This window comes from Poecilia mexicana, unplaced genomic scaffold (genome assembly GCF_051168715.1).
Source record: "Poecilia mexicana isolate PSO_F unplaced genomic scaffold, ASM5116871v1 scaffold_16, whole genome shotgun sequence".
NCBI lineage: Eukaryota > Metazoa > Chordata > Actinopteri > Cyprinodontiformes > Poeciliidae > Poecilia > Poecilia mexicana.
Genome location: NW_028263385.1, coordinates 14,361,347 through 14,374,181, shown reverse-complemented (window position 1 = coordinate 14,374,181; position 12,835 = coordinate 14,361,347). Strand labels below are relative to the sequence as shown.

Here is a 12,835-nt window from a genome sequence, read left to right as displayed (position 1 = left end):
TTAAATTATTTTTAAACTTGTCTCAAAGTTAAGTCTTTTTCAAAGTTCTTTCACCTTTTGTGATTGTAGCAAGGTTTTATTTTATTTGTCAAAATTGGTTTATTTATTTCTCAACTCCATTTTGTTTAGTCAGTTATGGTTAAGGTTGCTGTCAGTCGGTAGTTGCCATAGCAACAGTAACGGCTCAGCCCCTTTTTTGGTTGCTGTGATTTGCTGCATTTTCCCTACAAGTACTATATTTTATCATATTTTAGACACATTTAATTATATACAGGGTTTCATGTGAAACTTTGCCATGTTTTTTGTATATGTTTTTAACTGTTAATGTGTATTTTAGCTGTTCAGTATGGAGAGACATTTATGTCAACACTTTATTGGGGACCTTTTCTCTATAGTTTAGGTTTATTTATTTTATTTATTTGTAAAGGGGCAGAAGTTGCAGGACTGATGTTAACCATCAACTTAATTTTCTCTTGTTTCTTTGATTATCTTTTGAATGTTTGAATAAATACAGTGAGCCTGAGTGTGACTGTTAAGAAGTCAGCCTAATAGATCTGAGATGAACACGAAAATGGGGGGGAAATGATGCCAGGTTCCTGATGTCACACACTTCTAGGATGAAATTAGTAGTATTTAAAAATTTAAAAATATGTTTTTGAAGTTTGGTAATGTAAATAAATCCTTAGACCACAGTGTTTCCTCTTGACCATGGCTACTATTTCAATGTTTTGGTCTTTCAGGAGAACACTCTTGTTTAAAGAGAAGGAAAACGTTCTGAAAATTAAGCAGTGGTTATGTATATGTTTGTTATATTTTTAATCTTTGTATTTAAGCTTTCTACAGGACTACAATGTTGAAATTGATTTATCTGCATTGACGTAAAACCCTGAAATGCGCTTTCAGTGAAAGCACCTTGAACGAGAACAAAATGCTTAATTTTTGTAATTTTATTACTCACATTTCAACAAAAACACAATCACACTGAGCTTCAACATTTTCTAATAGCTTCAATGTGTAAGATATTGTACAATAATAAATATACAATCAAGGCCAAAATGACAAATTCAGAAGCCACATTGCAACAATCTCAACACACACAAGTTAGAAGTTACTCACTGTTCAACCAAACAAAAGTGATGAATATTAAGGGTTTGTTCTGTGAACAACCTTGCAATGTGAGGACAAAAAAGTTGAGGAAAAACAGAACAAAGATTTCTCAAATGTTTAAAAAAACCACAAAACTGAGGCAGTCAAACCAGAGTGCATAAGACTAAACTCTCTGAAGTCTATCTTTACATGTAAATTTAAATAAAACAAGAGAAAAACACATTTGAGTTCTATAGTTTCTTTGGTAAATTAGCTGTATGTTTCATGGAAACCTTAAAAAAGAGAATCCAAAGTATGAAGAGATTTATTAAAACATGTCTATGAATTTCATTAAACTAACTCTAATCTACAGCCGAACCCTTTAAGGTCCCCATCAGCACAGAACTGTTCTCATTAAATCTTATTCACATTATGACAATATGTCACAGTCAGCACTTGTCTGTTTATAATAAAACACTAATTTATTTAAAAAAGAGAGAGAGAGAGAACATCAAACACATTCTCTGTAAATACGGTCATCAGGCTAAAACTTCATCCTCCTTTTTGCGTCATTTGAGAAATAGTTTAAAGGAAGGCAAACAGTCTGAATACTTAAAGTCCAAAATCTCATGATTTCTCGACGGTCTTCTTCTTGGGCGGGTAAACCTTCCTTCAGTGGCAAGGGTCGAACGGGTACCTAGCAACGCCGCCGTGAAGCTCCACCTCCGACTCGGACCAGTCGATGACGTCACCGCGTAGGTGACTGCCGCAGGAGGCCAGGCTGTAGATGTCAGCGGCGCTCAGGGCGTGCGACCACATGTGGAGGTCTGACATCTCTCCCACGTACGACTGAGTGGCATCAAAACGGCCTCCAAGAGTGTCCTGAAGGGGGGTAAAAATGTCACCTTTTGACCTTTTTATGCTGCAGTATATATATTAAAACTGTCGCCATGTTGTGGCAGTTTGCTATGAGACGGATAATCTGTGAAACGATCGATCGCCTCCACCTCAAACAACCAATCAGAACCAGGAGGCGGGTCTTATCGCTGTCAATCAACTTTATGTTCTCTCTCTGCTAAACGTGCTAATGGCTGAGAAACAACTTACCAGAAAAACCGTTTTTCCGCCGTCTTCCGTGGCTACGCTAACTAGACTTAGCATTCATGGCAGGCTGTGCTAGCTGCAGAGTAGCACAGCTAGAGAGAGGAGGAATGAGCAGCACCAAACACGGGGAGATTGGCAGCGCTAAGAACCTCCTCCTGGCTTCAGTTGTCTGTTTCTACATACCACTGGGAGAAGGCAGAGGAGCTTGATTTTTTTAGTTTTAGTTTTAGTATTTCACAGATTCTGTCTCATACTACTACTGTCTCATGACGTCATGACAACTATGTAATAACACTTTTTCTAAAAATTGCATACTTTTATTAAAAAACTGCACCAGCTTTACGGGGGATTTTTCTCGTTGACTTATGAGGGGTTAAAAGGATGCAAAATAATTTTGTAAGTTCTCACAAAAGCCAAAAAATATTTTTCGTCTTTACCTGCTCCTGTCCCAGGATGAAGACCCCTCCAGGTTTGATGGAGTGCCAGGGAGAGAGATTCGTCCCAGAGCCCCGCTGGACACCGTCCTGGTAGGCCTCCCACTGTCCGTCCCTCGTTGTCCACGTCACACAAACATGGTGCCACTTCCCATCACTCAGAGTTAAGGGCAGCGTCACAGCCTGTGGATCAGACAGGAACATTTTTTTTTAAAGTGTGATGGTGATGCCATGTTGACACATGACAGTTAAATTCATGCTCTACCAGCTGTGCCACCCAGCCACACAAACTGTGTTGTAAGGAATGTGTTAATATTTATCTCAGAGTCATAAGAAGCGAATAATGTACCAACTTGATATCTTTCCTTTGCTCTTCCTCACCTTGTCATCGATCAGCAGCTCGATGGGGTTGTTCCCCCACTCGATGAGCACCAACTCATTGGCCTGTCCGGGTGCAGAGTAGGAGAAAGGAGTCCCCAGTCCGGGTCCCACGCCTGCCTTCATCCAGAGGCACAAGGTCAGAGCGAAGATCTCCTGCAGCAGAGTCCTCTTCATCCGGCCGTACATGTAGTTGGTCCTCATCGGGAAGCTGATCTGGAAGGCATCCAGGTTCTTGGAATGTTTCTTGTTGGAAGCTGTGGAGGAAAATGTAAGTTGTTTTTAATGTTTTAGCTGTTCTGCTATGAGGAACATACTAGATTTATTTAGGAGCTTGAAAAAAATTGTCACCTTTCCAAAATACTGACCTACGACATTTTTAGCCAAAAGTGTTTTTTTTTTTTTTGTCTAATTCATCTTTCAGTAGTAAAAAGGGGGCATTTTTTTATTTTGACAAAATTGCGTTTGGCAAAAATGGCTTAGGCAGCTCTTTTAGGAAGGTGAAAATATTCAAATTATATCCAACTAGAGTGGAGAACATTCTTCCTTTGCTACAAATGATCAAGCATTCACTAAAGGAATGCTATGCTGCTGCATGTTAGGCAATAAAATGTGTATTTTCTTATTTAAAAAGGGAATTGAATTCATTGTTTTTCCACATCTTTTAATGTATTTCTTATATTGATTTAAAAATGTACTAGTTGTACTGGCAGATTATTTTGCTTATAAGCTATTTTTCCCATGTTATAAGCAAAATAATCTTCCAGTAGAACTAGCAGTATGAGGAATTATTGACTTAAAACAGTCTCCTACATCCTGCTGAAAAGTTACTTATGTGAGTTTTGTCTTATGTCAAGTGTTCTAAGATATTTGCACTAGAAATTAGACAAAAAAATAGTAGATAAAATGTCGTGTTTTTGCATCTAAAGAGTTTTTATCTAAACTGGGAATCAGCAGAGCGTCAGGTGAATTTTACCTGTCAGGTGCAGCTGGTTGAGCATCGTTTCCAGTTTATTAGAGTGGAAACCAGTTCTGTACCCAGTGTGTGGGAGGTAGCTGTGATCCTCTGTTTCATTGCTCCTGTGATCATCCTCTTCCTCCTCCTCTTCTTCCTCTTCCTCCTCCTCCTCCTCGTCCTCCTCATCCTCATCCTCCTCCTCCTCACTATCACTATCCTGACCTTCATCATGATCATCGTGATCTCCATTATGGTGGTCTTCGCTGTGGCTGTCGTCATGATGGTCCGTGTGGTCTCCGGTGTCGTCGTGGACGTCGTGGTGTTCGTCGTCGTGGTCGTGTTTGTGGTTGTCGTCGTGGTGACCGTCGTCGTGGTGGTCTCCGTCATCTCTGTGGCCGGAGTCGTCATCGTGGTGTTGGTCTGCGCTGCTGCCCAGGGCGGTGGTGTGGTGGTGCAGCTGCTCCTCCAGGGTGCTGATCTTCCTCTGCAGCAGCTCCTTCAGAGAGCTGGAGTATGTGCTGGTGCTGTTCCTCTTCTGAGGAAGATAAAAACAGCAAACATTACAACACACTGGTGCAAATTAGCCTAAAGCACATGTGTCAAACTCTAACGGGCCAAATCAGGCCTTCCATCGCTTTCTACGTGGCCCTAAACTACAGATTGACGCAACAATAGAACCGTCAAGGTAACGTGTGCTTAACTATTACACCATTGATCAAATCAAAGCAGTTTTTATCTGCATTCAGCCAAATTAAATCAATCAGTTCCAGTTTTTTACAATTCCACAACTGTTGAAATTCATGCAAAATCCCTCCACTTTTTTGTGCTAATTCATAATTGAGAGTTTATTGAAAATTTTCCACAACTGTTTTGCAAAGCATTGGGTTTATGTGACTGCTAACTTTCTTACTTCTTCTTCATTGCTGCCTCAGCCTTACTTCATATTAAGTCATAATTCGCAATTGATACAGCGAGTAACAAAAAGTCATACGTGAATGCAAATATCGCAAAATTTCTTGCGAATATTTCTAAATTAGCTCCACAAAATAAGTGATTTTGTTAGCAAAAAAAAATCAGTTTGAAAAGTATTATTACATTTTAAGAAGTGCTTATCGAATGCAGAGATAGCTCTTTATAAATATTTTAACAGTTTGATAATGTTTTTTTCTGGCACAGCCAGGCCTTCTGGAATATTCATGATCATGACATGGCCCAAAATAAAAATGAGTTTGACACCTCTGGCCTAAAGTAACACATGAACAGGTGTTGGTGAGCCTTGTTGACATAGCGTCAACACATACTAATCATCTTGTCTTCTGAGATGCAGCTGCTCAGTCCCGTTTGTATCCTTTATCTTCCTGCTCCTCCTTTCAGGTAATCCAGGCTTTGTCCTGGTGCTTGCCCTGATTACTGTCTGTCAAGGGAGATCACTATAATTGCAGCTGATCTTCCACACACCACTCCCACAGATGTTGACATTTGTCTGGGAAGACCAGCGCCATAAATGCATATTTAATACATCCACCATTTTAGCAAACCGGCCCTGTCTCCTTGTGGAGAAGCAACTTTGAGCCGTTTGTTGTTGTCAGGTGGCTACTGATAGACATCAGACTCTCCTGCCAACGAGTGAATGGCTTTGTGAGATTAAGTAATTCATTGTTCTTTTGTCTTAAGTGCTCAGAGGATGCAGCGATCTGGGACTTCAACAAACAGCCTCGTGACAGCAGAGTTAATGCGTTCCAATCCACATGGGGACGTCACATCCTCTCTCCAGCCCCGTCCTTTTCTCATCACTCCTCTACAGTTTCTTGCATAAGAGTTTATACCAATTTCTTCCACATTTTGTTCAACGTGACCTGTTGTTCTTCCTTGAACAGGTTAGCATTGGTCTATCTCTGGGCTATGCAATACAAGTTCATTACATATTTTGTACAAAATCATTCCTAGATAATGAGATTTCAGTCTAGTCAATTGTACCTATTTTGATGTTCTTTCAGAGTGACTTTGTTTAAGTCCAAACAAGCTGTTGCTGTAAACTCAGCGTTTACACTCACGCAAAAAAAAAAAAAAATGGCTGCAAACAGATGTGAAAGTATAAACCATACATCTTTGAAAAGCAGAAGTGGAGCCTCCTACACAACCAACGAGAAAGCAGCAAGTGTTTTCTGGATGGTAAGTCAGCAACAAAACAATTTTCTTTTCCAGCAGCCATTGTACAGTGTTAAAACCAGCTGACCAAACATGCTGGACCTCCACTTGGGTTGCTAGGGTAATGGTCTGGGCTTGACTGGGGTTGCTAGGTGAGGTACAGTGCTCATCGAATGTGACTTAATAATCAGGACGTTTTTGAAACTGCTTGTTTTCCAGACAACAAGAAAACATTAACTTATTTCCAAAAATGACAGTGGTTTTTTTAAGCATATGGGCTGTCTTTAGAAACAGCTGAGACCCAAATTGAAAAATAAATTTTGCACAATATGTCCACTTCAATGCCAATATGTCTTGCATCCCAACTTTTCAGATTTGAATTTGTAAAGCAAGGAATTTTATGATTATCCTTCCACTGAACTTCCCCTACGTTTTCTCGTCTCTTTCTGCAGTTTTATCCGAAGTGAGCTTTTCCCTTCCTCCAGCTGCTCACCTGCAGACTGCTCAGTCTCTCTTTCAGCGCGTGCAGCATCCTCTCCAGCTGCTCCATCGTCGATGTGCTGTCTCCCGCCGTCCCGTGTTTGTCCTTCCCGTGGTTGTGGCCGCCGCCGTACCCTCCATCGGATCGTTGGACTGAGGAGTGGTGGTGCTGTGAGTCTGGGATGAGTCTGCCGTTGCCATAGTGACTGTTGTCGGTGTACGATGTGTGGTGAACGGAGAGTCCCTTGTGATGCGAGTATGACACAGAGCCGTGGTGCTCGTCGTGAAGCGACGGGCCTCGCCCAGCGCCCTCACACAGGGTCAGCTTGGCCGTCAGCTCTCTGATGGTCTCCCTCTGGTCCAGGATGATCTCCTTCTGCTGCACAAGGCTCTCCCTCAGGTGGAGGATGGTGGCTTTAGCCTCGTCGCTGGCCCCCCACCAGCCGCTGGGAGGGACGTTCTGATGGTTTGATCCTCCTGGCCCCGTCGACCCGGCGCCCGTACCTGCTGTGGGGAAGCAGGAAGGGTCTGTGTCTGCAGGGATTGGGGTGCAGACAAAGCGCGGGTGGGCTCCGTAGTTGAAGTCTGGGCCTGATGTGGCAGATGTGGGGTGAAGTAGAGAAACAACCAGAGGAAGAAGGAACATGGCGCTCCTCATAATCTCCATCTAAAAAAACCACAAAACGTGGCTTCACTTCACAATATGAGATGTTGGTGGATGAAAAAATGTTCCGATGGAAAGATAAAAAACAGAAAAAGATGAGAAGAATCTTCTGGAAGACTTTTAATCATGAAGCAGTTAGACAGACCTGTAAAAAAATATTAGACATGAACCTTCAGAGTCACACAAAGACAATTACAAAGTCAGCCTTCTGTTGCCTGAAGAACATTTCCAGGGTGAAAACACTTGCTCTAGACTCTGAAATACTGTTGTTCACTGGGCGGCTCAGCACCACAATAAATATTTGTTGTCATATAAACCTTCCAGACCACTCAGGCTTTCTGGTTCTGGTCTGCATCCCCAAAACAAAACGTGGAGCATTCAGCTTCTGCAAATTTGGAACAAACTTCCAGAAAACTGCAAAACAGCTGAAACACTGAGTTCCTTTAAATGTAAACTAAAAACCCACCTGTTTAGAGTTGCTTCTGAATCATAGTCCCTGGAAAATTAACAACATATTTGATTATTTTAATCGATAAAATGTGATGCTTGTTACTGACCTTTACAACTGTTGGCTATACGATGTGCTTATGATGTTTTTTTGTTTTCATAAAAAACATAAATTAATTAAATGTGCTACACAGATAAACTTGGCTGATTAACATTAGGAAAGCATTGTTATTTAGATATTGGCATAGCTACTGTTCAATGAAAGTCTTTAAGCCTATGGAAACTCACACAAAAATAAATTAAGTCTTATTATTTCATTACAGGACTCTCTTTGTCTTTGCCCACACAGGTGAAAAGGCATTGGAAAAAATCTCCTTTTAGCTTCTGGCTGTTCTGCTGTCAGACTTTAAACTAAACCTTCTTCAGGATGTGACGTCTTTGGACTCGGCCAGCGTCTGGCGAATAACCTTGGCTGTTCCAAGAAGAACTAGGAAGTCCTTCCAGAGGAGGATTAGATCATGTTAAAGGTCAGACATCCCGACTCAAACATTTGGCTGGAACATTTTAACTCTTTAGAAGCCTTAAAGGATGCCAAAACGCCCTCATGGAACATCCCAAACTTCTGTATTTAGTAGATTAATGTAATGTCATTGCTAATGTCAAAGTTTTTTACCGATTGAGCTTTTCATATTTTCTCATTTTCTCTTATCAAAACCACAAACTTTAACTCATCCATTGGTGGACTTTATGTTATACAACACAAAGTAGTGCAGAGCTGTTGATATAAATAAAGATGACGCATGATTTTGAAATTTTCTTCAGAAGTTAGCTTAGTTAGTTAATTTCCTTTGCTGCTCAAGTGTTACAGTTACAATATTTTCAGAGCCGGCCCAAGGCATATGTGAGCTAAACTGCTGCTCCACGCCACCAGGGGTGCCTCAAGAGCAAATAATATGTTATTTATGATTAAATAATATATTTAATAATACAAACTAAATACTATGAAATGGGGAATAACAACTTCTGTATTATTTTTCATAGTTGGTCCACAAATAGTAAGTTAATCTCTTCCTGTTGTTGGCTGCTGCCACTCTTGGAAATGCAAGATATTCATGTTAACTTTTTTTTACTGTAAATTTAGTGTTTATTGTCTGATGTTACTTTCAGATAATCAAAATAATATAGCACACGTAAATACCACTTCACATCTCAAAATCCAAATATAATTTTTTTTTAGTTTGCTACTCCAGTAAGGGGGATGCAAATATGAATCTGACAAAGGCCCCAAAAAGGCTTGGGCCGGCCCTGTCTACACTCCAAAGAATATACAACATGAAAATGTTTATGAAAACCATCTACATAAAACGTCTTCTAATGTCTTCATGTTTTTGAATTGTGTGTTGGGGATAATCATAACAATGCCAGGATTTCAACATCTTTGTTTAGGCTAAACATGGACGGACCTACAAGCTCAGATATTCATTTTCAAAGTGTTTTCTGAACTAATTAAAGGCGTTACGGACCTACAATGTTCACTTTTAAATGATTGAATGGACTCCAGAACTGAGATGAACTCTATTTACACAATAGATGATTGGTTACATTGAATTTTATTTAGGGGTATCACCACAGTGAAGAGGGTACACCAATGCAAATTACACTTTGTAGAAATTGTGAAACTATAAAAACGATCAGATAAAATCCCGGTGAAATTCACTGATGTTACAACGTGACAAAATGCAAACAGGCTCAAAGGGTTTCGATGCCCGGCGTGTTTCCACAAAGGCAGCTGACCTCCCTGCATGACGTCTTTCATCATACAGTGTCGGCATTTTGAAATGGCACAGCCGAGAAGCGGCCGCTAAACCTCGCTGACCACCTGTTGCTCTCAGTGGATTTGTGCTCAAACTTCATGCATGGCTGACTTGGCTTATGATTTATCAATCGTAAAACAAAGCAGAAACCAACCAGATCAATCTTCAGCTTGTTGCAGAAGTAGTTTGAAGCTCCGAATGGATCTTTTTGGTTCTTCTCCTGCTTCCCCTTGAGATTAGCAGGGCTTTAGAGGGAGACAGATGGTCGGGGGACAAAATCGTGTCACACCCAATCGCCATCATTCAGACCTAAGTTTATTATCACCCACAGGTTCCCCCAATTAACCTAATTACAGACAGTTGCTCTGCTATCTTAGTCAGAGATAAGTGGGCTTGTACACTCCTTGGTGTGTTGGTGTGTGCGGGTCGGTGTTAATCCGACGCAGACTGTGGGGTCGTGCATCATCCCAGCAACATATGGTCAGGGTGGACGGTAAAGCAGAGCGATTAGTCTCAGGTTAGAAACTGACAAGTTCACTGAGATATGTAATTAAAGGCCAGCTCTTTATAGTTGCTCCTTTAATCAAGACTATTTGAAAAACTTAAGATGGAGTTAAAAACTTTTTTTTTTTTTTTTTTGCAGTTTCAAGGTTTAATCTTCTCACTTGTTGAGTTTTTAAATTGCTAGAGACACTTTTAGGACTAATTCAGTTTAAAATATCCATTCTGTATTGTGTGGATGTTAATATTACAGCATTCAAACATGCAGAATTGAGTCTGGATTTTGATAAATAATAAAACAACACTAAAATCTTCTCTTCAGGTTAGATTTAATGCCAGGTTTCTCAAAGATTGTTTGCTTAAACTTCAGGGTTTATTTCAACACATTCCTACTAAAGTATGTTGCTTATTACAGTTTTTGGCTCTCGTCATTCAAATTAATCTCCAATACTGAATTCGTGAAACTTTTAACACATTTTTAAAGTCATATATTCAAAATTAATCAAAAATTCAACCAATTAAATGAACCAAAAACAGTTTTTGTGTAGCATTTTGTTCAGTTCTGACTCGTAGAGATTGGATCCTCTCTAGTGTTTTTTTTTATATAGAGCTTTTCATATGGTAAAATATCTGCTTTTGTAAAGAAACACATCACACGACATCAAGAACAACAAAAGTATATTCATTTATATTTTTGAATAGATCTTTAAGCATAAATATTGTTCAGATTGATTAAATATGTAAACAAGCTTATTTTGTTACATCTTTAATAAATGTTAATGTATTAATAAAATGTAAATAAGCTAAGAATGACCTTCTGGTATCCTCCGCCTTAATTTTTCTAGTTGTAGAGAAGTAAATGTTTCATTATTAAAGCCCAGAGCGCTTACCTGAGGGTTGGTGTGTCCACACTCGTTAGATAGTTCTCCTCTCCCGCTGATCAGATTGAGAGAGATTTACTCCAGAGGGCTCAGCTCATTCTGCCTCTCCTTCATTGTCTCTCCCTTCTTTTTTCCTCTCCTCCTCCTTTGTTATCGTTTCCCTTAAAAAGCCACTCCCTGTTACCTGTTACCTCACCCCCTCCGCCATCTAATCCTTTCTGTTAGACACAAGGACCTAATCAAATCCGCAGCTCTGACGAACATGTTTTTTTTTTTTTTCATTTGATTTGCGGTTTCCAAATCCCTTTAAACAGGATCCAAATGTTGGCCCTCAGCTCCTGCTGCTCTCGTCACTCAGCCAGCTCACCTACATCCCAGCATGGGAGGAATTGGCCTGATTAATTCCTCTCTGACTGACAGACGGCTGCTGCAGGGTCAAGAGAAATCACACACAAACATGTTGATTGATAGACAGACTTAAATACAGCGAGGACGACACAGCAGCGTGCGTGTGGTTCACTAATACGGACTTATTTGTGAACCACATCCGAACATCCGAACTCATTCAAAACATCCATTTTGAATGTTGATATTTTTTAGTTTTTTGTCACAAACAGAAGTAAAAAAAAGTACAATGGATTTTGTAATCTGTCTACAAATCATTATTAGTGGGTCAAAAACAATTAGATTTGTATGATGAGTAAGAAATTTATGTCTGAATAACATTTGCAGAGGACTAAGTTGTGTGTTTTGAAAATGTGTAAAACATTTTAATCATATACTGAACAATTGTACCAACAAAAAACATGAACCGAGAAGTAAAACTTTAACTTGTTCTGTAAAAGATTAACACTCTTCTTCTTTTGCTAAATGCATCAAAACTTTAAATGGGAACAATCTATAAAACTACAAAGATTACTGAATATTTTAGCATTTTCTGATTTATAAAGCACTTAATTGTGAAATAAAAATAGTGTACCCCAGTTCAAAGGAATATACAACTGAGTTAATTTGCAAAATGTGCATGTCTATTTGAGCATTAATTTACAGTTAGTGACAATAAAATGTGCAGATAAGAGTAGAAATATTACTCAGAATGAGTAAAGTTGTACAAATGTAGCAGGAATGTAAACACTTGTTGAGTTTGTTGTGAGCAGTGATGATCATAAAGTCATACAGCTGCAGGGAGGAAGGATCTACAAAAACGCCTCAATAGTGTGTCACTTAGGAGCAACAACATGAGGTGGGAAACATTTAAATGAAAGATTTATATAATAGAGAAAGAAAAATTGAGCAATTCCAACAAAATACCACATTCTGTAATTATTTATAATTGCCTAAGTATAATGGTTTTGTTGTGGAAATGATTCGGAAACCATGGCCTGATTTTAATTCAGTATTTTGTGTAATTGAAGCAGGTTCATATTCTTCCACATTCAGCTTTGGAAAAAATTAAGAGACCACTGAAATTGATCAGTTTCTCTGATTTTACTTTTTATATTTAGATGTTTGAGTAAAATGGACATTGTTCTTTTGTTCTATGAACTGCTGACAACATGTTTCTGAAATTCCAAGCAAAAATGTAGTATTTATTTGCAGAAAATGAGAAATGATCAAAATAACAAAAAAGATGCAGTGCTTTCAGATATCAAATCATGCAAAGAAAACAAGTTCATATCCGTTTAGAAACAACAATGCTGATGTTTTAACTTAGGAAGAGTTCAGAAATCAATATTTGGTGGAATAACCAGGAGGTTTTCAATGCAGTGGGCTTTTAATTTTTTTTCCAGAGCTGTATATGACATATGGATTTTCTCCAGCTTACATTTTAGATTAAATAAGAAACCTTTTGACAATTACCCACCCTGCGGTGAGGGTTTGCAGTGAAGTATGTGTGACGAGTACAGACGGGGCGGTGAGGTTGTCTCATCTTTTCTTTA

General features: G+C 39.2%; 1 protein-coding gene and 1 long non-coding RNA gene across 3 annotated transcripts; one reads left to right on the top strand and one right to left on the bottom strand.

Moving 5' to 3' along the window:
• Positions 1-1,199: 1,199 nt before the first annotated feature.
• On the bottom strand, positions 1,200-11,442 carry LOC106909538 (uncharacterized). Of its 2 annotated transcripts, XM_014975923.2 has the most exons (6): positions 10,905-11,442; positions 6,602-7,397; positions 3,979-4,495; positions 3,006-3,259; positions 2,628-2,807; positions 1,200-1,968 (listed from the first exon to the last, which is right to left on the bottom strand). In XM_014975923.2, the coding sequence occupies exons 2-6, from the start codon at positions 7,253-7,255 to the stop codon at positions 1,759-1,761; spliced, it is 1,815 nt and encodes a 604-aa protein (XP_014831409.2). In that variant the 5' UTR covers positions 7,256-7,397; positions 10,905-11,442; the 3' UTR covers positions 1,200-1,758. The 2 variants fall into 2 exon arrangements, with proteins under 2 accessions (XP_014831409.2, XP_087870259.1); XM_088014133.1 differs by lacking the exon at positions 10,905-11,442 and having other exon boundaries at positions 6,602-7,981.
• On the top strand, positions 4,518-6,648 carry LOC148155014 (uncharacterized). Its single transcript, XR_015765676.1, has 4 exons — positions 4,518-4,645; positions 5,635-5,837; positions 5,958-6,132; positions 6,561-6,648. It is a non-coding gene; the product is annotated as an uncharacterized LOC148155014 (long non-coding RNA).
• Positions 11,443-12,835: the final 1,393 nt, after the last annotated feature.